Genomic DNA, 26,021 nt, shown 5'->3' with positions numbered 1-26,021 from the left:
GAAAAACAATCTGATCTGCTTCAGTATCATACATATAAGTACATAACATAATTTCTGAGACCTTGTGGAAGTCCTGTGGGGTTCAGAAGAAAATACTGGGAATTACTAATGAAAACAAGCAGAGATAGGAAGATGTGAGTAAGGGGGTCTTAATACCTACTTTGTATAATAATGGGGCTCAGAATTTCTGAGTGAGAAGATCAAGAGTAGGTACAGTCAAGGAAATAAGAACTCTGTATTCCTGTCTATACAGATTGAGTCAAGCAAGTCTCTGATCTCTGTCAAATGAAGAATTAATCTTATGATTTTGATGTTCTCTCCCAAAACCCCTGGTTCTGTTATGCCATCATCAACTCACTTTTCTGTTTCCTGTTTAAAGTCACTTTCCCTCAATATTTACTGACTCCAAATTCTGTTGCTTTTGCTGAGAAGACAGTCACACTGCTGTCCACGCAGCTCCACTCAATCAAGTGTGAGCTTCAAGTCCTCAGTGGCACCATGCATTATTTCAAGAGTTATTCTTCCTTTGTATATGAAAATTTGCATTATGAATGTGTGCCCTCAGAGAAGTAATGGGAAATTGGGGATTGTGCTGTGGTCAAGTCAGAGGACATGGGACATGTGTGTGTGTGTGTGTGTGTGTGTGTGTGTGTGTAGCTATCATCATTCTTTTTCTCTAAAAGAGAGTTTTGATGGTAGATGAAGGCCTGGGACCACTAGATTCAAAAGTGGAGGATGTAAAAGAATTTGGAAATAGATTAAACACAATTCTAGAGTTGTCTATGAAGCTCTCTTTATAAAGTATCTTCATATGCAACAGCACATGTAGTAGGCACTTTCTGATGACGGTCACAACAGAGCTCAGAATGGCTGAAGCCCTGAAATGATGTGCACTGTATATGAAATTGAACACATCAGCCCACGAATGTTTTTAAATCTGTAATTTAAAAAACTCCCAAGGTGTTGCCAATGTGAAAATAAGCGAGAGCCACAAGCAACCTACCACATGGTTTGTAGAGGCCAAGATTCTCTCAGATTCAAGGATAGAAAAGCCATTTAAAACTGTTTTAAGCAAACTTGTATCTGAAAAGTCTATGTGATACTTAATTAGATAATTTACCAGTTGCATCAGAACTAGGTCTCTCTACCCATCTCTGTGCTCTGCCTCCCTCTGTGTTGGCTCTATTTCATACTCTCACCTCTCTGGGACAAAGATGACCACTAACTGCTCTCCCATCAAGCCCAGTGTAAGTGGCATACTTCTTTCTCAATAGCTCCCATGAAAGAGCTGAAATTGTTTCATTGTCTCTGATTGGCTAGACTCTGATTGAGTGTCTACCTTTGAACCAATCGCTGTGGCCATCGACATGTAGTGCCCTGACTAGGTCTAGGACACATGGCAACTCTGGGACCGCGAGGTGCAGGGGTGGAGCAACATGGTTAGCTATGGTTAAAACTATGGACCAAGCAGGAGCTGAGTGGTTCCCCAGAGGAAAACAGGGGAAGTATCAACAGGGAAAATAGATGGTATGCCTTCTATTCTAGTTCATCGTCAGTAAATATTATTTGATCATTGAATTCTTGTGTCATGTTCTTTAAAGACAGACAATAAGAGTTAAGAGGACATAATATCTTGGCTAACAATGTTGTTGTAAATTCATTATCAATTCTTCTCTTTCCACTCTCGCTTTATTATAAAAGATCAAAGGGGACTTTCAGGAAAGCGTTAACACTACTTAAAAGCCCCACCTCGAAGACTGCAGGTGTGGAGAGAAGCTATAGTTAAAGTGGATCCAGCCAGGATAAATGTGAAGGATAGGCAAGCATTGGTAGGTGAAGGTGAATGGTGCAAGGGTATGGACTGAAAATCAGTGTGGTGGGAGAAATGAGAAAACACCAGTGGAGGAAATAAAAGCAAAACAAAAGAGAGAATGCCACCACTGTATGTTGTTGCTGGGATTATCCATAGGAAACAGACATGTGGAAAAGGATCCTGTGACTAAGAATAGGGCGTATAGGAAGTAAATAGTACCGTTAGCCTAAAACAGAGTACATTGGAAAGCAATGTGGAATTCAACTTTTAAAATTTGCATGTTGGGCATGTTGGCATGTGCCTGTAATCCCGGCTACTCAGGAGGCTCAGGCAGGAGAATCGCTTGAACCTGGGAGACAGAGGTTGCAGTGAGCCAAGATCATGCCGTTGCACTCCAGCCTGGGCAACAAGAACAGAACTCCGTCTCAAAAAAAAAACAAAAAACAAAACAACAACAACAAAATTGCATGTTTGCTTTTTAAAACGTTGTTCTGTGTTTCCAAGCTGTTTTGACAGTGGGTCAAAGGAATGCCAGTAGTACTGATTATGAGTGGCTTCATTTTAAATGGCAGCCCCAAGCAAAGGTGAAATTTGAACTTCTGTTTACATTTAGAAATTCTCTGGATTGTCTGGTAACCTTGTCTTTCGAAGGCTGACGTTTATATATTGGCAGCCACAGGGAATTATTTCCCTTTGGGTGTTCAATTGCTATCCAATTTCCTTATCTACTGCCCATTAAATTAGGAAATGTTGGATGTCATCATCTGCTTCACTTTCCAATCACTTTACCAGCAATAGGCTTCAATAACCAGTGCCTTGCAGTGTTATTTTGCAAGCCATGGTTTCCTCAGGATGCATTTTAAAAACTAGATGCCAGAAGTAATGTGAAGAGCCAGTTTATAGGTTTAAGACCTGATTTTGAGATTCAGACATAGTTCTTAGGAAGCTGAATCCTGAGGTTTTTCTTTTCAACTTACTTACTATACAGTGTGTTATATTTCCAAATACGAATCTTGGTAAGGACAGGTTTGAAGCAGTCTAGCTCCATTGACCACAAATGTTGATTATCGGTGAAACATGATGAAAACATCACATCTCTCATCTATCAAAAGGTGCCTTCAGTGGAGGTTATTGGAATGCAAAGAGGATGTTTGTTGGAATCGGGAATAAAAAACAAATAAGGTTCTAAAACAAAAGGTAGCGATGATTTGACATTGAATGGTCAATGTCAAATGCCAGAAATTTAATTAAATTTTAATTGAAATATAATTCTGCATGAAATTTAATTATATGACAATGAGTATTCGCATATAGTAAGTTAGGAAAGTTTTCTAAAGTCAGTTGGAAAGGCACCATGCAGTGTGTCATAACAAAAAGGACAGAGGCTACAAGGCCAGTCAGATCTGGGTTTGAATCCTGGCTCTACCACTGACTGGCTCTAAGCCTCAGTTTTCTCATCTGTAAAACAGGAATAATAGTTCTTACTCTGCTTACTTGGCAAAGATTAAAAGTAAAATGTGTTATTATAAAAACCATTCATAATGCCTGACATTTAAGAATATATTAGGCATTCAAAAATGGTAGCTATTATCACTATTATTATTTTTATTATTATTATTATTATTATTATTATTTCTTCTGGGGAATAGATATCCATTGTCCCTCTTCTCTTCATAGAAAAAAAAAATCCAGAAAACAATGCCTTTTTGAGTAATCTGGTTGTAGAATTCAAACTGACTGTCCAACAAAATTATGTTTAAGGCTGGGAGAGAGTTTTGCTAGTTTCCTAGAAAAAGTATTGTCAAATTCCTTTTTTTGTTGTTGTGTGTATTTTTTCCCTAAATTCTTTTTTTTATAACTTTTAGTTTTGTCTGTGTAGAAATATTCTTGGCCATTTCTCTGTTGCTATCCCTTCAGTAAGTCTGCAATTATTTTTTCAACAGGTGACAGCCCAAAGAATCATAAGCCCTTATGAGCTAACAGTGAAGTTTCAGCCAAGAAAAGAAATTAAAAAAAAAAAAAACCAGTTTCCTGAAAATTGTAACATACATAAGTTTGGAATGTACTTGTTTGTTTGTGTCTTTCTTTTTTAGTTTATAGAATACTTTGCTCTTTATGTTGAAAAACTGTCCATTATTACTGGCTGTTGGCCACTTTTTCATCTCTAGGGTAATAGATTTGTACTATACAATTTCAACTCTGGTCAAAGCAGACAGCGTGTTATAAAAAAATATACTGAGCACAAATGCAGTCATAAAGTCTCATATTTATTTACCTCTCAAAGTGAAAGGGCTTATAGTATTTTAGGGAAGCAGCATTTTTTAAATACTAGGCACTCAGTAAATATTTGTGGGTGGCCAAGTGAATGAATAAACGAATAAGCAAATGAACGATGGGAATTTACCATGACCGCAAATCATTTCTCTTAAGTGAAGTGTACTGTTTGTTTTCCTGTGTGTGTGTGTGGAGGGGGCAGTTAAATTGAGATAAATCTCATTGTTTAAAGAGTTCTTTAGGGACTACCAGAGTAGTGGACATGGTAATAAAACATTGTTCTCCAAAGCAGAATATTGTAGTTACAGTTACGGGAAGACTATTAACCCCTTTCTTTTTCTAGAATTGGCTGCCCTGTGTGTAATTTAGGTTTTGAAATCTTCCTTTTCCTGGGCAGAGAATCGGTCCCAGAATATCAGACCTGTGTTTATTGGAAAACAGCTCTATCTACCACAGAGCAGTTTCTGTTGTCCTTATTAACAAAGATCTTTGGGAGGTGAAGGTCATTTCAGGCCAGTGCTAAACAGCAATGCATTTGTTAGCGTGTTTTCTGAATGCTAAAAGGAGATGGACATCGGAACCTGAACATGATCTTAAGGCAGTTGGACCAGGTTTAAACCTCGCATGATCAGTGGGAATTTGTGTACTTTATTTAATGGGAAGCCTCAGCTGCATTATATAAAAAGTGAGGCAAGCGTAGCATACACCTTTCAGTATTGGGGGTGAGGATTACATGAGATAACACGTGGAAAGTATTTACCATAATGCATAACGACTACCACTACTATGATCTATTTCTATACTTCTGACATCAAATACGTGTTTTTTTCCCTTACACTAACCAATTCCCTAATTCTCCAGACACCAATTGGTTGTTCAACAATTTAAGTCAAGCCTTACACTATCTAGAGTGAGCATCAGACGGCACAGATTAAGGACTCAGTCCCACAAGACTTCCCCGACTTCAAGATACCCATGGCAAGTCCAGGCAACCTGTACTTCTGACAGACCAGCTACAGAGTCATAAAGTTGGGGGGTTCCCATGACTCTTTCTTGGTTTGATAATTTGCTGGAATGGGTCACAGAGCTCAGGGAAAACAGTTTACTTACTACTACCAGTTAATTACAAAGGATGTTGGAAAGGTTGTAAATGAACAGCCAGATGAAGCAGCGCATAAGGTGAGATCTGGAAGGGTCCCGAGTGCGGGAGCTTCTGTCCCCGTGGAGTGGGGGCATGCCACTGTCCTAGCATGTCAGTGCATTCATCAACATGGCAGTTCTCCTACCCCTGTTGTTTAGGTTTTCTATGGAGGTTCCATGACATTGGCATGATTGATGAAATCACTGGCCATTGATGACTGACTCAGTCCCCAGCACTCTTCTCCTCTCCATAGGTCAGGAAATGGGGCTGAAAGCTCTAGCTCTCTAGTCACAAGGTTGGGGGCCCTGGCAATTAGGCCCACCCTGAAGCTATCAAGGGGCCCACAAAGAACCACCTTAGATTATTAAGCTTAAACTCAGGTATGATTAAAAGTGACTTATGAAACAAATGATGTTCCTATCACTCAGGAAATTACAAGAGTTTTAGAAGCTCTGTGCCAGGTACCAGGATGAAGACTAAACATATATTTCTTATTTATATCACAGTATCACTCTAAAGCATAGGAAGTTCTCGATAAAATGAAAATAAATAATGGTCAACCCTACCTTTACATATTTTGATGCCAAGTGTCAAGAAGGATTATTTATGAAACTCTTCTCACATAAGTTTCCATTTCCTCCTTTGTACACATGAGAGGGCCTGATCAGGTCAGAAGAAATCACATTTCACACCAATGGTTTTTTGAGCCAAAGGCACAGGGGTGTGGGGGTGTAGGGAGGCAGGTTGGGATGCTTTCTGCTGGCAGTGGTGTCTTGAAGAGCACAAGGCAGGGAAAATAGAGGATGGGTGGAAGAGGGCAGCTAGGGTAGAAGAAAAGTAAGCACAGAGGGGAGGCAGGGAGAAAAGGAGAAGGGAGAGTGGCATGGTGAAGAGCTTGACTTGCCAGAGTTAATTCTCTTTAGGCACTATTGGGGTTTCTTGGAAGGAAATCTCCCCTATTATGGATTTAGAAGATAAAAATCAGTTTCCATAAAAGAATGAATATTAGATGCACTAAGCTGGATCATGAAGAGATAAAATGTATGAAAATTAAAAAGAGGATGCAAAAAGAAAAGGACAAAAATATATTAAAAATTAGTTCAACTCCTGCTGGGTTCTTCACACTCACAGCTGATTAGAAGGTGGGATAAATCTGTGTAACATATTTGTGGAGCCTGCTCAGCTCGAAGTCCTCATATACCTCCCCACCCCACCACCCACCTTCCCACACACACCCTACTTTTGGGGAGGCTGGCTCTGGGCTTTTTCTCACTGATTGTTGGCCAGAGATAGCACTCCCTTGCTATGGGGGCCTCTCTACAGAAGATGCATGTCCTCATGAGATGGCGGCTGGCTTCCCTGAGAGCAAGGCAGCGGGGGGAGAGTGACAGCATGTTCGGCTGGAAGTGGCAGTCCTCTTATGGCCTAATCTCAAAAAGGATATAGCATCACTTTGGTTGTATTCTGTTAATTAGAACCAAGTCCCTAAACCCAGCATACATGCAAGATGAGGGGACTTAAAATTCATCTCTCAAAGGGAGGAATCTCTGAGAATTTGTGGGCATATTTTTAAAACCACCATCATCCCAAACAGCATTCTCTTTAGTTTCTTGTTCCAAGACTCCTACATCCCAACTATGTCTCTGTCTCTGCTTTTGGATTCTTTGAGACCTCTTTAAATATTAAATCCCACTTATTGGGATTTAAGTTCAAAAGTCCTTTCCAATACCATCTGAAGTCTTGGAATCAGTGAAAACATGTCAGACGCAGGCACTTTGCTGTCTTGCAGAAGGTAATGGCTGGTGGACAGGAGGCAGTTGGAAGTTATCCCAACAGAGGATCAAGTCAATTCCTACACTACAAGGGTAATCGCCCCGCAATGAGTTCAGGTGTGCGGTTTCCTAGGCTGAGTCATCTCCTGCTATTTCATCAGGTCTCCCTAAAACAGGGGTCAGTACACTTCTGTAAAGGACCAGATGGGAAATATTTTTGGCTTTGTGGGCCACATGTGGTCTCTGCCACATATTTTGTTCTTTTTTATCACAACCCTTTGAACATATAAAAACCATTCTTAGCTGGCAGGCTGTACCGAGACAAGACTGCAGGATGTAGTTTGCAGACCCCTGCTCCAAAATAATCATAGAGAGGTGCCCATCATGTCCTTGGAAATATTTCAGATATGCTTCTCCATACCACCCAGCCATGATAAGAGCCTCCTTTCCATATCTCTCACATTTCCTAAAAGATCCAATTTATCTTACTTCAGACAAAGAGCTGGGAGTCCTTTTTTCAGGTTGGATACATTTTACATAGGATTTCTCTCATTCCTTCAGGGAGACAGAAACAGGTTCAAAAATTAAGTCACTAAAATGACTAATGTGATACTGTCAGAGAAGAATTATGAACCTGCAGGGTTACGGTCTCTCAGAAAACTCATATTGCGTTTCTATCCATCACGTGAATAACAATAACCTTCTCCAACAAGCAGAGTGAAAAATGTACGGACTGCCAGTAAGTATTCCTTACTGCTGGCTAAATGCTGGCACCACACAGGCTTTCTATGGCAATGGGAATTTGTGTCAGAGTTGGCTTTTAATGTGGAAAATAATCCAGTCTCATACTCTGGCTTCTATGGCTTTGCTGTTTTCTAGAACATCAGCGTGCCTCGTGAATGACATTCAATTCTCCACAAACCAAACCAAAACAAAAGCTTTTTTTGTGTGTCTTTATCAGCAAGTGAAATCAAAATTCTTGGATGAGAATTCTCAAAATCAAAAAAATCTACGTTTTATTTTTACCAAGGCATTAGTAAGAGATGTATTACTTAGCCCATGAGTTGACAAAAGAAAACGTGTTAACATGTATGTGTGATTAATGAATTCATACTAGAAGAGGGAAAAACGAGGGAAAAGAAAAGCTGGAGGAAGAAACTAAAAGCTGTTCATCTTACTAATGTTTTGTAGCCCCAGATAAGTAGTGCTGCTTTCTTTTTTTACTCCCATGCCCGAACATGTAGTACTACAAAATTGCTGACCCGAGGTCCTACATGAAAACCGTGCAGACTTGAAAACTCTTGCAAGAGTGGGGAGTTCTATGAATAAACAAATTGTTTAAAGGGTCAATGAATCAGGTATACACCTCGTTTTGTAATCATAAAAACAGACTCATGTCTGTTTAACCCTCTTAAGGTTTACCTCATAGGACTCATTATTAGTTGTAATTAAAACTGACTGAAAAGTCATAATTTAATTAGCTTTAATAGGACAGACTTTGAAGGGCCATATTTTATTTTGGATACATAATGTTTCTTCCTGCAATTATTTATTCTTGTAAAATATTCTGATTTAAAATTTATTGGCCAGTTGTTGAAGAAATTATTTACTTGCCATTTATTTGAATGGTTCAAGTAGTATATGCATATATTTAAGTATTTATCCTAACATTTTCATGTGATCGGGGAAACTTTTGCTCCAACTTGACATGTTTTTGATTGACATTGATGTCACAAGACAGCATTTGTTACAGTACCATTATTTGGAGGTTTTCATAAGAAAACCTTATGACAGCCGAAATGTTATAAACTAAGGTCATTTAGACATTTCTAGAAGCAAAAGATCTGGGTTGCATAAAATAGGGAAATTGGGTTTATCAAGTATAAGATCATCTGACATTAGTAATGAGAACAGGGAGAACTAGAATAATTTATTCTTATAAGCAAACTGCTGAGAAGATAGAAAGACCTGAAAACCTTTCTCAAGCTGTTGCTGTAAGATTGTTCTCCTGCGGTCTTCCTTGTAGATAGTGCTATATCATCCCTCCACTATCGGACTGTTTCTGTCTGCTGCTGCCTGCTACCTCCACTGCCTCCTCATGGGGCTCTACCTGTTTAGAGAGGAAGGGGATCTGCATATTAAATAACTGACCCTAGAACCAATAAAGAGCTCTGCATATTACATAACTGATCCCAGAACCAATGAGGGGCTCTGCATATTAAATGACTGACCTTAGAACCAATGAGATGGATGAGGCTAATGTCCATTAGACAGACCGATTCTCATTTTCAATGAGTGCAGTCACTTGCAGAGATCTCTCTTTTCATAGATCACAAGGCTGCCTGATATACTTTTTACCAAACATATTTCTGTGGAGAAAAGGCAGCTGGAATTCCTTTAAATTTATCCAAAAAAGGACATTTGATGAGGGCAAACTTCTACAAATTGACCGATTTGGCAGAAAGAGCAAAGAACATGCTACAGTACTCCTTGGTGAGGGATTCATGTGTTGTTTCATGTCTATAGCATTGTACATACTGGCAATGCATAATTGTCTGTGGCCTACTCTGCCACCAGGAGAGAGGAAACAGATGTTCCTATCTGTCTTTTGATGTGGCTTCTGATACTTACATTGATTTATCTAAAATAACATCAGCTACCCTAGAAAATTTTTTTCCTAGTCCTTGATTGGCTAATTGTTTCAGGTGACTATTAAGAATGTGGGCCAGGCACAGTAGCTCAGGCCTGTAATCCCAGTCCTTTGGGAGGCCAAGGTGGGCAGATCATGAGGTCAGGTGTTCAAGACCAGTCTGGCCAACATGGTGAAACCCTATCTCTAATAAAAATACAAAAAATTAGCTGGGTGTGGTGGTGTGTGCCTGTAATCTCAGCTACTTGGGAGCTGAGGTAGGAGAATTGCATGAACCTGGGAGGCAGAGGTTGCAGTGAGCCGAGATCACGCCACTGCACTCTAGCCCGGACGACAGTGCAAGACTCCATTTCAAAAAAAAAAAAAAAAAAAAGAACATGATTATCATCTCAAGATGATCCACTGTCAGGGGGTATTGCCCTGTTACAGGGAAAAGACAGAGACCATTGGGAAGTGAACAGACAGGAAAAAAAATCACATAGTATTTTATTTATTCAAAGTGAAGTAAGACCCCAGTAAGACTTTTTGGAATAGATCTAATGAAAAATCGAGGGTAAATTTAAATTCAACACCAGGAGGTCTTAACACTCCCTGCTCCATACAGTAATTATAGAACTGTGGTTATAGGTAGGAAGACTAGATAATTAGAGTGTTATCAGTAGTCATGAGAGAAGTGACAGGTTCATTACTAAATAAAAGTAATTTACCCTAAATTGAAAATGACGGCTGATGCCTTCTAAAAGCACAGCTTGATGAGAAAGAAACTATGAGGATATTGGATATATGCAGGAGAAGAAGGAATGGCAATAGGTCTGAAATCACAAAATATATGCAGAAAGGAGATGAGGGGGGTTAGAGTTCTCCTTTTGCTTAGGCTGGTCCCAAGGGCCCATAATAGGCTATATTCTTATTTATGACATAAAGAGAACAGATATTCGAAGCAACTGTCTCAGACCATCCGTCAAAATGTACAACCCAGGCAAGATCACAAAAGGAAAAAATAAAAAGCTAACAGGGAGTATCACGAAGTAGCGTAACTATATTAAAATTGACTGTTATATGCACATTTTACTTAAGAAAATCTTATACAAATTTTCTAGAAGTTATTCTAGAGGAATTTCTACTGGGCCGTTTTTTTTCTCTTCATCGATTTGACCTCACTTTTTATTAAAAGATCTCTGTTGCATTTCTCATGGTCACCTTAAGCCAGAATGTCCCCCTTGTTCCCAGACTCCAAAACATGCAGTTTTCCCAGGCTGTCAGCTGGGGTGGATTGCAGGGTGGCATCAAAGCATGGTGACTGTCAGCTTGCCTTTAGCAGGCAAATGATGGAGGCTCAAATTGTACTTCTGCTCCCTGCTAGGTATGGGAGCTTTGGAGAATTGCTGAGACTAGAACAACATTTCTCCACCTGTAAAATAGAATATTCATGATATCTGTATTATTAAGTTGTTAAGAATGTTCTTCAGGATAATTCAGAGGTTTTACAGTAGAGGCCGACACCATTCCTCATTCTTCACACCTCCGTCCAACCACTCACCAAAGCCAGTTCATCCGATCTCTTGAATCTCTTTTCAGTCCATCCTGTTCTCTCCCTCCTCGCCTGCTGCCCCTTTATCTCAGGCTTCTGCTATCTCTTGTCTGGAGTATTTCAATCAATTTCAAGTGGGTCTTTCATACTGTTACATATTCCTACCCCACAAAACAGCCAGGTGAGAACCCACCCATGGCTCCCGACTGCCCCCGTAGACATGCCTCACTCCCCGCAAACAGCACAAAGCCCTTTCTAATGTGACCACATTCTTCACCTGGCTTCAGTCCTTGCCCACTCCGTTTGTTGTCTGCTCCAGCCATACTAAATTACTGTGACTCCCCAAATGTACATGCTCCCTCTCACCTCTGAGGCTTGCTCCCCACCCAGTGGAACATTCCCTCTCTCCTCAACTCATCCTACTCCATTTGCGTGAATATTTCCCACTTAGATCCATTGTGAGGCACCCACCACCGGCACTCCTGCCCCACAGGCCCCTCCTAAGTCTTCGAAGATGCCAAGGCCTTTCCCACGTAAGAGTTCCTGGACATGCTTTTCACTCCACCTGGAGCGCTCATCCTTCTCTTCCCTTTTCACCTCATTCATTCCTACTGATTAATTTTGTTTCACAAGTGCCTTAGGCTTATCAGCTCAAATGCCACTTCCACAGGGAAGGCCTCTCCAATAACCTTGTTTGTTAGAAGCCGTCTTAGCAACCTACATTTCCCTTCATTAGCACTTATCATGATTGGGGATACTATATTTGTGTAATTATTTGGTTTAAAAATCTCTGAGAGCAGATCCCTCCAAGCACATGCTAAGACAAAGATTCAAGGGCCAGCAGTTGATCTGGGGAGTGATTCCCAGGAAGGGCCCGTAGGGAAGCGGTGAGGTGAGATAGAGAAGGGGAGGAAACAAAAACAGGTGCATGAACAAGTAGATTGTCCTGCGGGCAGCTGAGACTCAGTCCTGCAGGAGGACTCCGGGAAACAGTGTGGATATGCTCCGAGGAGTACCACTCCAGGGGCATAGATGCCAGGGTAGGGGTATTAGTTCAGCCCCTCCTGTCCATCATTGGTTGAGGGCTGCTTCTGGGATATTAACGCCCCAGCACCTCAGTATTGGCAGGACAAGCATCCTGTTGAGACCAGAAAAAACCCTCAGGCTGCATGTTCAGGAGAAGAAGCCTCTGGTGCACACAGAAATCAGAGGGAAGTGCCAGGGACAATGGCCAGGGCTTTGACAGCTGCAGCTACAGTATCCATCTGTCCCACTGGACTCAGCCCCACAGCCCTTTTCCCCACTAGTTATCGCTACAGCAGCACTGTTCAACAGAAATATGCCATGAGTTACAAATGCTTGTGTTGTTTTACATTTTTCAGAAGCCACGTTTAAAAAAAGGTGATATTAATTTTAACGCTACATTTTACTTAACCCAATAGATCAAAGTAGTATCATTTCAACATATAACCAATATGAAAATTGTTCCTTAGATATTTTACATTTTTTCACACTATGTTCAAAATCTGACATATATGTAACATTTACAGCACATCTCAATTTGGACTTGCCTCATGGTCCGTGGAGTGCCCATAGCCATGTGTGGCTAGTGGCTATCACAGTGGGCAGTTCAGCTTTGAAGGACAGAGTCTGGGGGAGACTGAGAGCTCAAAAAATGCTCAGTGACAAAAGTCTCAGCTGGGGCAGTGCCTACCCTGAGCAAATTTCACTGACCGCCCCCAGCACTGGAATTAGGTGCTTAACTTCAGAGCACCTGCTGCCCTCCCTGCTTCTTCCAGCACAATGTTAGCTGTACCTAGCTGGGGCTTGTGTTCACTCATCTGTCTCCCCAGCATCCTCCTGGAGCGGGTGGGGCTCCCAACTTGTTCATTCCTGTGTCTGCAGCACCTGATACAATGTCCAGAACAGAGGAAGCTTCCCCAAAGTTTTGCTCAATGATGAATCTATTTTAAGATAAGGTGATTAAATTATCATCTTTAGTGAAATTTTAGTGAAAAGGTAAATTCTAGACGTTGATTTTATGAAAGGTCTATTTTTGTCTTACAAATACTAGTATAGCCATAAGAGATTATTCAATTCATGGCTACAGAGATTCAGAATTTGGACAATGAACAATACAGTAATAAAGTGGGCTGTTCATAGCCACATGTAATTAACAAAAATAAATTGCAGCATACTTTCTACTTTTACCTGTTAATATTCTAGAGCCTAGACCAATTGTATTAGTCTGTTTTCATGCTGCTGATAAAGACATACCTGAAACTGGGAAAAATAAAAAGGTTTAATTGGACTTACAGTTTCACATGGCTGGGGAGGCCTCAGATTCATGGCGGGAGGTGAAAGACTTCCTACATGGTGGTGGCAGGAGAAAACGAGGAAGAAGCAAAAGCAGAAACCCCTGATAAACCCATCAGATCTCATGAGACTTACTCACTATCATGAAAATAGCACAAGAAAGACCAGCCCCCATGATTCAGTTACCTCCCTGGGTCCCTCCCACAACACATGGGAATTCTGGGAGATACAATTCAAGTTGAGATTTAGGTGGAGGCACAGCCAAACCATACCAACAATCATTCTCAAAGAGTGGGGCCACACTCATAGCAGCAGCATCACCCGGGAATTGATTGGAATTGCAGTGCTCAGGCCTTGTCCCTCTCCACTGAACCAGACCCAACTATTTGTGTTTTAACAAGCCCTCCAAGGGCCTCTACTGCACAGTGTAGTTTGAGGACCAGTACTCCAGATAAAGTAATTTCCAAGTTACTCCTTTAGAAGGAAAGCAGGAGATCTTAGACAACAGCTTCCTGTGCCTAAAATTCCACACAAACAAAACATTTGGTCTATCTGCCTGAAGGTGTGTGGTTTCTCTACTTGCAAATTAATTTCATATGAAGTAAAGAGAATATGTTGAAATTTATTCTGGTTGGTACAATGTCAAATAGCTATTAACAAAACATTTGGCTAAACAAAGCTATTACTGGAAATCTGTAATTTTTAAAGAGAGCTAAAATACACATAGACAGCCCTCTTGTTTTTATACTTGTCAGTCAGCTTTGGGGTGGTTGTTGAGTTTTATCATCTATGGGATCATATTGAGGGCAAGAGCACATTTTTGGAAAAAGTTTATACAAAATCATGGGAAACCCATATATTTCTTTCATCCTGAACTTCAAAATTCCAAATCAGCATCTTAAAAGTTTGATTCCTACTACTTAAAAGAGCATGTCTCAATATGGAAGGAATAAGTATTTTAAAGGAAGAAAGTGGTAGAAACACAGAATTGGTTTTTGCTTCCCATGATAATATGGGGCTGCGTACAACCTCAGATATATGTGTATTGAATTAGACCTTGGAGAGAAAATAAATTAGGCTATTCAGAGAGAAGGAGACTTTCCCTTTGGGAGTTGCCCCAGACAGACACTGGAACTCACACATATACATCTTCAGTCAGTGACTTCCCAAAGAGCCATTTGGGCAATGCCAAGTGGAGAATTGAAGCACTTACCCCTTTCATCCAGCAAAAATACCCAACATTCATTCATACCTACATATATGAAACAACATTTTTTTATTTTTCTCTGGATAATCATCTCTAGCCTCAGTTTAACTTTGTGCAGGCAGACACATCGCATGAAACCTTTCCATTCCTCTCCCTTCTGTCAACTCCTAGAGGGAACGGCTTTTGTCTCCTGAATAGCCTAATTTATTCTCTCCCTAGCATCTTGAACATTGTAGGTACTCAACAAACATTAATTGATGACAAAGCTATATAACAGCTTTTGAATTTATTCATGGGATGATTCTTCTATTTAAAGAACATCTTTATATACTTTCCATTCTTCAGCAAAAAAAAGCAAAGAAAAAAAATGTTTCATCTTGCCAGTTCTGTATTTAACATCTGCACAGAGCACAGTGTGCGCCTGTTTTAAACAAATGTGTAGGCACACTGGTTATGTAGATTCAGGGATGTAAATGACAATACAGAGAAATGTAATTTTTAGAAGAAAATTTAACCTTAAGGCTTAATGAAAAAAAATGTAGTTGCTATAACTATGTCAGTATAAGTTGATTTCTAACTTCAGTTGTACCATGAAGTCATTGGAAGACTTTGGGGAAGTTACTTAATTCTCATTTGTTAGTTACTTTTAAAAAACAGCCACATGAATATATTTCCTATTACTGTCATTTCTTAATAGTCATTGATTGTGTACAAGATGCTTTGTATCTCTGCAAGGTGCTGCAACTTCCCCAGGGAAGCCCGCATTCATGAATAGTGTTTATAAAGTACTTGGAAAGCCTTGGATTAAAAACTAACAGTATCAGAGTAAAAGTATTTGTATTAACACGCCATATGGGAGAACCATATATTATCTATTAAGAGGCTATGTGTGATATTGAAAATAGCTCTCTGGTGCATTGCTTTGTGCTATTTTTATACCAAGATATGCCATGGCAAGTTTTGGTATGCCTGGGTCATACTTTCAATGTTGAAATGCTTCAAAATTCAATCCTTCCACAGGTATTTGTTGAGCTCCTTATTGTGCACTTGTCTCTCTGCTTACCATTACAGAAAACATATAGAAGGCCCAGTGGCACCTACAGTCTTATGCATTTCCTCTCTTTGAACACATCTTGTTAAACTGAAGTCCCCATTAACAGGCACACAGGCTTAAAAAGTTACAGGTTCAATTTTTCCTCTTCCTTCTACATGGACAATACTGTTTTGAGACACACTGATAGAGATAGGGCTGACACGATGGTCTTGTCTGTCCTAATGTTTGAAGACTAACCTGTGAGTCTTGCACCCCCTCTGTTAATGGGGCATGGATGCAGCACTATTTGAGTTTATTTTGGGTAGAACTGGCAGCCAGGAGAGCACTGCCCAGCATTTCCCCAAACTGCCTACACCTGCTGCACCACCTTCCCAGAAGACTGTAAGTCATTAGTCTAGAGAACTATATTGAAACGAGTTCCACACAAAATCTGCCCCCGCCTGGGGAGGCGATTCCTTCTCTTAGCTAATTGCTCTAGTAAGCAGACAAGTGGCAATGGGTGTATTATCACAAGGTCCTGAGATCTTATGTCGGGGCCACCATCCTTGAAAAATTCTGTTCTAAATGACACGTGGAACCTCATGCTTCATAAGTAACTGAAAGATCCTGGAATAGAAGATAATTTACCTCTTTTTTTCCTGATTCATTTGTGAACTATCCAGGCAAGTCCAGGTAAGGCAAGAGCGTATTTCATTAACTGGAGAATAGTTATTGAACCCCTACTAGATACTTAGGAAACATCGTTTAACAAAGCAGACAAAGATCCTTGCCTCGGTGGAGCTTACGTTCAGGGAGGGGCAGGAACACATAAACAGTGAACATGATACCTACCTAAATTAGAGGATACGATATATTAGAAGATGATGGACAACTGAAGAACCAAAGAGAAAAAGTTGATCGGAATGAGAAGGATGGAGTGTGTGAAGGTGGGGAGGTGATGCAATTTTAAATGGAAGGTTCAGCACAGATCTCATTGAAAGGGGACATTTAAGCAGTAACTTGAAGGGGCTAGAAAGAAAGCACTCCAGGTGGAGGGGTCAGGCAATGCAAAGGCCCGGGGAGAAGAGACCCCAGTATGCTGGAGGAACAGCACAGAGGCCAGCATGGCTGCAGCGACTGAACCAGCAGGATACTAGGAGAGAATGAATGAAAGCAGAGAAACAACGAGGGTCTCCACCACACAGGGTCTTGCTGCCATCAGGGCATTCAAGCAGGGGAGTGGTATCAGCTGCCTCACACTTTAAAACAAACCAGCTTCTAGGCTGAGAAGAGGTGTTAAGAAAAGAACTGAAGCAGCAAAACATATCAGGAAGTCATTGCCACCACCCCGGAGAAAGGGGATGGAGGATGGCCCCAGCTGGCACTGGCGAAAACAGAGGGATCCTAACTATTAATACCTGTGCTCCCCACACTTCACCATTTGATTTTTGGGAACCATTAGTTAAGATCAAAGACACATGAAATGTTTAAACGAATCCACAATTTAATGAAATTCAAGCAGAAGCTGAGATAGATACCATACCTCATCTACATAGAGAACTGAAATATGATTCAAGGAAAAAAATAATCACGCTTTGGGGGAAAATGAAATTTCTCTCTTAATCCTTTGACATGTGTTTATGGAGCCCTTAACAGATAAGGCACTGTGCTGAGTGCCAGGACACCACAAAAAAGGGACATCTCTCTGCAGAGGGCTCACGGCTTAGCTCTTGCAGGTGAGCAGAGGTCTTAGGAATCTGCAGGGCAAGAAAGAGAGACTCCAGGATTTGGCATGATCTGGACCCGTGTTTGAGTCTCAGCTCTGCCATGAACTGTGTGACTTCAAGGAAGTGACTTTGATCTCCCACAAGCTTGATTTCTTCATCTTCAAAAATAGAGATAAAGTCAAATAGGATGGTTGCGACGTTCATGGTTATGTGTGTGAGGTGTGTGAGCATGTAACGGCCTGGTGCAAAGGAGACACCTATAGGAAGCAGCAGCTATGACTCCTGCTAGGTGGAGACTGTTCACTGCACACCTTTTTATCTGCACTAAAAGATGCACATGAGGCTTTCCATTAAAATAATGAGGCAGCCAATACAGAAACTTTTCTAAGAGTAAGCTATTAAAATAGATAAATCAGCTAATGACATCTCCTGAACAAAATTTGTAAAGGTTTGGAACTAACCTTCCCTCCCTCCTTTCCTTCCTTCTTTCCTTTCTTCTTAAAGCCATTAAGCAGGGCTGAGAAAAGTAGGTTTAAAGTAGGTTTGCATTGGAAGGAAGATGGTGGTGAGGGGGCACAGAGTTTGGACAGGGTCAGAAGGGCTTCTCTGTCCCAGACCACTGTGAACTAAAGAAACACAACAACTGGATGCTGTATGATCCTAGACTGCTGTTAGGATATTCTTGAAAATCAGAAAAACACAAATGTGATCTGTAGCTTAGATAGCAGGAATGTCAACTATGTTAATCTTCTGATCTTGATGGTTGTATTGTGTTTATGAAAAAGAATGTCCTTGTTTGTAGAAAACATATACTAAAGTATTCAAGGCTGATGGGCATTATTAGGAAGTGATTATGTCTGCAACTTACTCTCAAATGGCCCAGGAAAAAAAGAGTTCTTGTCCTGTTCTTGCAACTTTCTGTTGCTTAAAATTATTTCAGAATAAAAATGCCTTTAGCATTAAACACAAAAGTTTAGAGTTGTAGCACTGCACGCACCTGATACGAGTGCCAGAGGGGTTGATTCTCAATGTCTGTGGTGTTCAATGTTAATTGAATTAATTCAGATGAGATGATCATTTCCCACATTTTTGCTGATTCTTAATTTACATATCTTACCCAGACAATAAATACATTTGTAAGTAGGCAGTAGTAGGCCCCGACATCAGCTAAGACTGGGTTGAAACTGTCCCCTGCTGCCATCAATTGCTAGCTGTGGAATCTTAACACCCCTGTGTCTCAGTTTTCTCATCCATGAAATGCAGATAATAATACTGCCTCATGCAGTTGTTATCAGAATGAAGCTTGATAACCTTTGCAAAGCATTTAGACACTGAGTGGAACATATGCAATATTCAGTAAGTGTTAGCTGGTATTAACTAATATTATTCTGTTCTCACATAGCTCTATAGTTAAATAAAACATAAACATCATTATATTGCTGGCAGTGAAGACCCTTTAAGAGCATTCCTCTGTTATGTCAGCTAATTTTACTTTTCAAATATGTACCTTCTAGAGAATTTTGAAAAGTATGAGTTGAAAATATAGATGGGGAAATACAAAATTAAAGACTGGATTTTTTTATAAGAGACAGCTAATTTTTTTTTAAAGTTAACTTAAAGCCTTCCTGAGCTGAGAAAAATAAATATATTATGTGTATTAATCAGTTATTGCCATAATAATGCTGTGCAATAAATCACCCCAAACTGCAGTCCTCTACAACAAAAATTTTTATTCTCATGCTCACAGGGCTATAAGATAACTGTGGTCCAGCTGATGTAGGCTGGGCTCAGTGGGGTGGTTCTATTGCAAGCTGTGAGTTGCTTGGGTTCGGTTCCAGACAGTGACTTGGGTTCAAACTTGCTCCATGTATCTCTTATCCTCCTTAAGCCAGGAGCTACAGGGGCATCTTCTTGTCATAGCAAATGTCAGGAACACAAGAAACAAATCCTTTTATGCAGCACATGTAAATCCTTTGCTCACATTCTCTCCACTAGCATTTCATTAACTAAATTAAGTCCCATGGTCAAGTCCAACATCAATGGCATGGAAATATTTTTTGCTCACAATGGGAGGACACTGATATGTGTGTCTGTCTGTGCCCAGAAATCTATAGACCTTTAGAAGAAAAGACAACAGTATACCAGCAGGAAGTACATATCAGATTGTTTCCCCCATATAGGGATGGATTTGTTCAGACTTATGTCTCCTTTATCTTCCTATCACCATGTAGAGTTCACAAAAGGAACTACAAATATCAGGATAGCAATCCGTGATCATGTGGTTGAGATTTTGCCCTTGCAAAACTCTCCCATGTAGAATTAAACGTGGACGGCTTGCTTATCATAGTCATGTTGCAGCAGGAGCCTCTTATTTTATTTCTAAAAATTTCTGAAATGTTCTTGCAAACAGTACACACTCGATAATTATTAGTTGAAAGAGTAGGAGGCAGAGTACTAATATAGGAGAAATCAGAAGGACACAACCAGTAGAATTCTCACAAGTTTCTGTGCTTTTTCAGCATGGGAAAGTAAAGTGTTATATTGCACTCAACATGAATGCTATGGAAATTTATCATCTGAAGTAAATATGTGATCTTAAAGGAATATTAACTAAGAACATTTAGCTTCTATGTGACATTATTTAAGCTAACAAAATAGCCTCGCACTTCCCTGTATTTCTTCACCTTTATCATAAGCCTTTTAAAATCCCTTCTGAAAACCTCAAGTTTACACATCCCTCTACTTAACTTTTTATTGTTTATGTGCTTCCTGTGACGATAGCTAGACAAACAAGGCTGATAAAAAGAAAGCTTGTCCTTATCAAAGACTTACGGGTAACTGTGTTAATGTGCCTTGCTTTTTCTACCAGTGGAAGCCCCCTATTTCACTAAGAACTCACCCATTTGCAGAATTTAAAATGGATGGAAAGTTCTAAGCCAGCCAAAATGTCCTTCTAAAAGAATGAAATGAATGTTAATCTAATTGCCCAAGAATGCATATGCCGGGCTTGGAAAATAAGCCTTCTACATTGGTTCCCCCTGCTGGATTTGAGGATGCACTGTCTTGGAAGTTGATGAAAGCAATATAACTGGACCTTTTTATCTAAGGGCATGTTACTGGAATGGCAAATCCAGCATTCTTCTAGAAAGCATTTGCTCTGTGATAAACGTGCCAAGTGTTTCTTGAGTTTGCTTCCCAAGGGCAGAAATACTGCAAATAGAAAACTGCCACTGAGACTCAAAGTAGAAAACAAAAGCATGCCACTCAGATGTCTGTTCTAGCGAGGGGGGTGGCACACAAGGGAACTAAGGATAAAAACCCAGAAGCAGTAGACTAGGTAAACTGCCAGACTGGTTGTTACTATCAGAAAGCTGGATTTCGGGGTCTGACCATGAATTTCCTTTTTATGCATTTATAACTATTGGAACCAATTCCTCACATTTCTGTAATTTAATTTCTGTTTTTCTTTCCCTTATCTTCTTCTCTTCATAAGAAATCTCCCTACCTCTACTCTGTAGAAGATGTGGTAACCAGACTAATTTTAAAGGAAACTTGTAACCTGCAAACTTCAGGGCTATTGTGAAGTGTGTTAAAAGGTCTGTCTGTTGAGGGAGACAGAGAAGCTGGCAGATTTTTCCTGCTTGACTCTGAATCCATTTGGTGGGAGGAAAGGGACAGATATTGGCTAAGTTTTTGGCACATGCTCCTGCACCAACTTGGCCTTGTTAAGGCAGCAAGAACAGCAGAAGTGGCTATTTCCTCCCTAGAGCAAAGGCCAATGCTGTTTCCTTCATGGAGAACCAGAACAGGGAAAATGTCAGATAATCATGTGGTACTTGTAAATATGCCATTTAGGACACTGAATTTAAGTGGCATACAGAGCCACCCCAGGTTCTCGTATTATATTCAGGCCAGGTGTGGTGCCTTATGCCTGTAATCCCAGCACTTCGGGAGGCTGATGTGGGAGGATTGCTTTAGGGCAGGAGTTCAAGACCAGCCTAGGCAACAAAGCAAAACCCCGTCTCTCCAAAAAAATACAAAATTAGTCAGGCTTGGTGGCATGTGCCTTGTAGACCCAGCTGCTCAGGAGGCTGAGGTGGGAGGATGGCTTGAGTCCAAGAGTTAAAGGTTGCAGTGAGCTGTGAACATGCCACTGCACTCCAGCCTGGACAACACAGCAACACTCTGTGTCTATAAAAAACAAAAGAAAACAAAAAGTAGTTATATTATGTTCACCATCACAAATGACATAGGGCTAAGCCAACACAGGGGATCCTGTACACATATTTATTGACTGCATTCTTCGCCAGCCTCAGAGTATAACTCTTTTTTCTTTTTTTATCCTTCTATTATAAACTTTATTTAGGTCAAATCTAAATGTTTCCCCATCTGAAACTTTCTTCAATAGGTCATTTTTCAGAGCTGCAGGTGAAATGCTTCCCCACTGCTTCTGAGGCTCTTGCTTCAGCTCTGCTACTAGTGGCCTCCTCTTGGGAGGATTCTCTTGCCTCGGAATTAAGAGTTGATAGGAGGAGAAGATGGCAGGTCAAAGCATTCAAGCAAAACAATGTGAAGTGATTCAGACCTGCTCGTGGGTCAGGAATTTTTAAAGGGCTCAGCTGGATGTCTCTTCTGCTCCTTGTGACACTGAGTGAGGTCACTGCTCAGCTGCATTTGGTTGGCAGCTGGCTGGGTGGAAAGGTTCAAGAAGGCTTGGCTCACAGATCTGGCCCTTCATGCTCCCCACACATCTTTTCTCTCTCTCCGTGTGTCTCCCTCTATTTGGCAGGCCAGCCTCAGCTTCTTTACAGCATGGAGGCTGGCTTCCCAGGGGTAGAAAGTAGAGACTGCCAGTTCTTGAAGGGTAGCTTGGAGGTCCCAGAATGTCACTTCCATCATATTCCATCGTATTTGTCTAAAGAAGTTTCACAGCCAGTCAGGACTTAAAGAGAAGGAATGGGCTCCACTCATTCAGAGACAAAGCATTTGTAGCTACCTGTAACCCACATGAATATAGGTTGGTAACTTCTGCTTCTATTTTCTGTACTTCACTATATGTTTTATACTTTGTTCTTATGTCTTTGTATAAATTCATCATTTTTATTTGCTTCATTTTCCAAACCAAAAGCAATTGGGAGACCCTCCCAGCACTGACTTATAAAATCATGCCTATACTTAACCTTCAAAAAGTTTATTATTTCCACAGATAAATCCACAGATATAGTAGCTATTATAAGAAAAAAGAAAGTTTTAGAAAGTTGCTATATACAGCCTTCATTGCACCTGACCAGTTATTTTTCATATAATTATATATGATAGCACAAATTCAACCAATATAATCTGTTCAAGACAAAATATTTTATAGCATAGGTATGTTAGACTGCCATATGCAAGTTAAGTGAAAATTGACCCTTTTTTGCAGCATATATCACATAGAGAAGTAAAGGGCAAGAAACTTAGCCAAACTTCCTTACACAGTGCATGTTACTCAAGTCAAGGGAGAAAAGTGGACTGGAGTTGAAGTTTGTATTGTATTTTGGGAAATGCCGAGCAAGGAGAGACTTGTTACCAGGATCACTGAGTGAATTTTGTTTACTGCATTTAAACATTTCATCTAGCAAATCATGTGAGAAGGGATGAGTATAAATGCACCTATTTATGTAGGTAATTTTTCTGTTTCATGCCTCTGATTCATCTCTCTGCCTGGCTTTATGGGCAGTCATGCTACATTGCTTACAATTAATTTCAGTGCTGCATGTTAGCCATAAAGAGATATTTCACAAATTGACCTGATGCATTTTCTTTTTCCTCTGTGGTTTTCTTGAAAGATGAGAATGGTCCAGAGGAAAAGCAAAGTGTGGAAGAAATGGAAGGACAGAGCCAAGACGCAGGTAGGCTCGGATTTCTTTTGAGAAGTCGCCTAGGCCTTATCTGCAGAGGTGAACAATAACTTCACTCAATATTATTATCTGAAAATGCTTATAGCTTTCACCAGATGAATTCCAGTGTTCACTGAGGTCTCCCTCAGGAAGCCACCATCTCCGATAACTATAAGTTGATTGTGCTTTCAAACACAGTGGTACATTTTCACATATCCTTCACTAATTCCATTTTCTGCCCTATAACAGTTTGCCTGGCAAAATTCTAAGAGGGACGGGCAGAAGTTGGAAGTGCCAAGCCAGAGCTTGGCTGAGTTAGGGTAAGCTCAAATTTGTACATTTAGCTTGAGGGAAAAAATGAAATAAAAACTGATTAAAGGAAATGAAGAAGAGGCTTGCCCTGTACAGCGAGTAGAATGTTCTTTAGTGTATTGCATTAAATTTTGAAGAGCTATGCTTCAGGTTATTTCTCTGCATATTGTAGGAGATGGTGCGACGGGCCGGACTACCCCACACACAGAGCTCTAAGTAAGATCTAAACCCTTCCTGACATCCCCTCTGTTCACTAAAGGACAGATGTGTCCATGGAAAGTTTATAGATTCCACACTGTAGATTATAAATTGAACATTTTTAAATAAAATAGCACTTAAGACTCAAAAGGGATTGAAGTCACCTGTGATTTATTATCTCTTCCTATCCATTTTCATACTCAGTCACGCTCTCCTTTAAAAGAAAGATAGGCACAATCATTCACTTACCAACATAACCAACAAAAAAATAAAAATAAAAATCCCCGTGTCCTTTAGTTTCCCAGTTATTCTCCCAATTGTAATGAGGCCCGTGAAGGGCCACTTTTGAAACAGTGAGCCCTACCGTTTGCCAAGCACATCCTAGGCCATATGCTGAACTCTTGGAATTAAACCAGGTAGTGTGATAAGTATTTTTCGCTGTAAAATTCGTGCATCAACCTTGGAGATGTTGCTAGGGGTCTGGAAGCTTTTATTATTAACCTGGAAGACGAATTGAAGAAGGCCAATCAGAGAAAGCACTGAAGCAAAGCAGCAAGGACTTTGTGTACCTGCACCTGGGTCGGCCGGCGTCCTTTGCTGCAACATAGTCCTTGCAATGAAATGAATTTCTGATGCAGAAAACTGTTGTTACCCAACCCTCCCCCCCACCAACCCACACATTACGCTCCGTAGCAGATGAGTGAAAAGCTGTCACTGTTTTTATTGTTTGGGGCTGACAACTATTAGTCGACTAACTGCTGACAGCTGAGGCCATTCTGTGACTGTTGAGGTTACACAGGTTTTATTCACTCACTACTCTGTCCCAAACAGTTTTTTTTTTTTTTTTTTTTTTTTTTTTTTTTTTTTTTTGAGACGGAGTCTCGCTCTGTCACCCAGGCTGGAGTGCAGTGGTGCAATCTCGGCTCACTGCAGCCTTCACCTCCTGTGTTCAAGCGATTTTTGTGCCTCAGCCTCCCAAGTAGCTGGGACTACAGGCACCCACCACCATGCCCGGATAATTTTTTTATTTTTAGTAGAGACAGGGTTTCACCATGTTGGCCAGGCTGGTCTTGAATTCCTGACCTCAAGTGATCTGCCCACCTAAGCCTCCCAAAGTGCTGGGATGATAGGCGTGAGCCACCACACCCAGCCCCGAACTGTCCTTATTGACAAAGATTGTTTCCCATCCCTGTACATACATGCACACACGCACACGCATACGCACACACACATGTATGCATGCACTTACATTTGCCTGTGTTTGATTTATTCATCCTTTTCCCTTTAACCAATTGAGAATAAGTAGTTTGTAGATTTGAGATCCTTTTGCCTGTGAGAAGGGAGTGGTAGAATGTCAGCCCTCTTCTCCAGCCCTTGAATCTGATAGCGTTGTCACAACAATAGGGCACTTCTCAATGTGAAGAAGAGTCCTAAATACATCACTGAGTGACTCACCTTGCTCTTCCAAGTGAGCTTGCCGGCTGGCACAGAGGCCAATGGCAGAGTCCACCTATAATCCTGGCCAGCGTCAACATACATTGTTACGTTCACACTGCTCATTTCATATCCTCCCTAATCAGAGCTCAGATAAATCGAAGATGTGGTTATGGGTCGTTAAAGCTCTTTTGACCTGCTGGTATTTTTTCAAAATAAAAGTAAGTGTCTTATTTTCATTCAATATAATTTCCAGCTTCAGTTTTGATTATATAGCTCTGCAGGCCTCTTACATGTCATGAAAAAACACAATCTTAAAACAGTGCAATCCAGCAGTTTTGACTGTTGTCATGACCAAATCAGATCAAAGTTGTAGATAATATTCTTCCAAAAAATTTAACAAATACATATCAAGGGTTCATTGTGTCATAGGCACCGTTCCAGGCACTACTGAATAAACAAACAATCAGTAAAAACAACATCCATGTTTCTTTGAAATTTATATTCTGGTGGGGGTTCCAAACAATAAACAAATAAAAATGATAAAAACATCAATAGTGATAAATGCCTTGCTGAGAAATAAGGAAACATAGAAGGAATGCCCAGAAGGCAACTTTCCAGTGTCTGGGTTTGGGACGGACTCTCTGAGGAAGTGATAGTTAAAATGAGATCTAAATGATGAGATAGTGACAGAGAATTATGTTCCAAAGGACACCAGACCTGAAAGTAATAGT

General features: G+C 40.5%; 1 protein-coding gene and 1 long non-coding RNA gene across 3 annotated transcripts in view; one reads left to right on the top strand and one right to left on the bottom strand.

Moving 5' to 3' along the window:
- Positions 1-13,578, bottom strand: part of LOC117068437 — a 37,002-nt gene extending 23,424 nt beyond the window's left edge. Inside the window, exon 1 of the long non-coding RNA XR_004431118.1 lies at positions 13,498-13,578. This is a non-coding gene — a long non-coding RNA (uncharacterized LOC117068437). The remainder of the gene's footprint in view (positions 1-13,497) is intronic.
- MACROD2 (mono-ADP ribosylhydrolase 2) overlaps positions 1-26,021 on the top strand; it is a 2,183,277-nt gene that overhangs the window by 2,033,511 nt on the left and 123,745 nt on the right. For both annotated transcript variants that reach the window (XM_033185566.1, XM_033185564.1), the window contains one exon: positions 23,293-23,355. In XM_033185566.1, coding sequence (XP_033041457.1) covers positions 23,293-23,355 — 63 coding nt within the window. The remainder of the gene's footprint in view (positions 1-23,292; positions 23,356-26,021) is intronic.

This window comes from Trachypithecus francoisi, unplaced genomic scaffold (assembly GCF_009764315.1).
Source record: "Trachypithecus francoisi isolate TF-2019V2 unplaced genomic scaffold, Tfra_2.0 Lachesis_group21, whole genome shotgun sequence".
Lineage (NCBI taxonomy): Eukaryota > Metazoa > Chordata > Mammalia > Primates > Cercopithecidae > Trachypithecus > Trachypithecus francoisi.
Note: the sequence above shows the minus strand (reverse complement) of the source record. Positions and strands in the feature narration are given on the sequence as shown.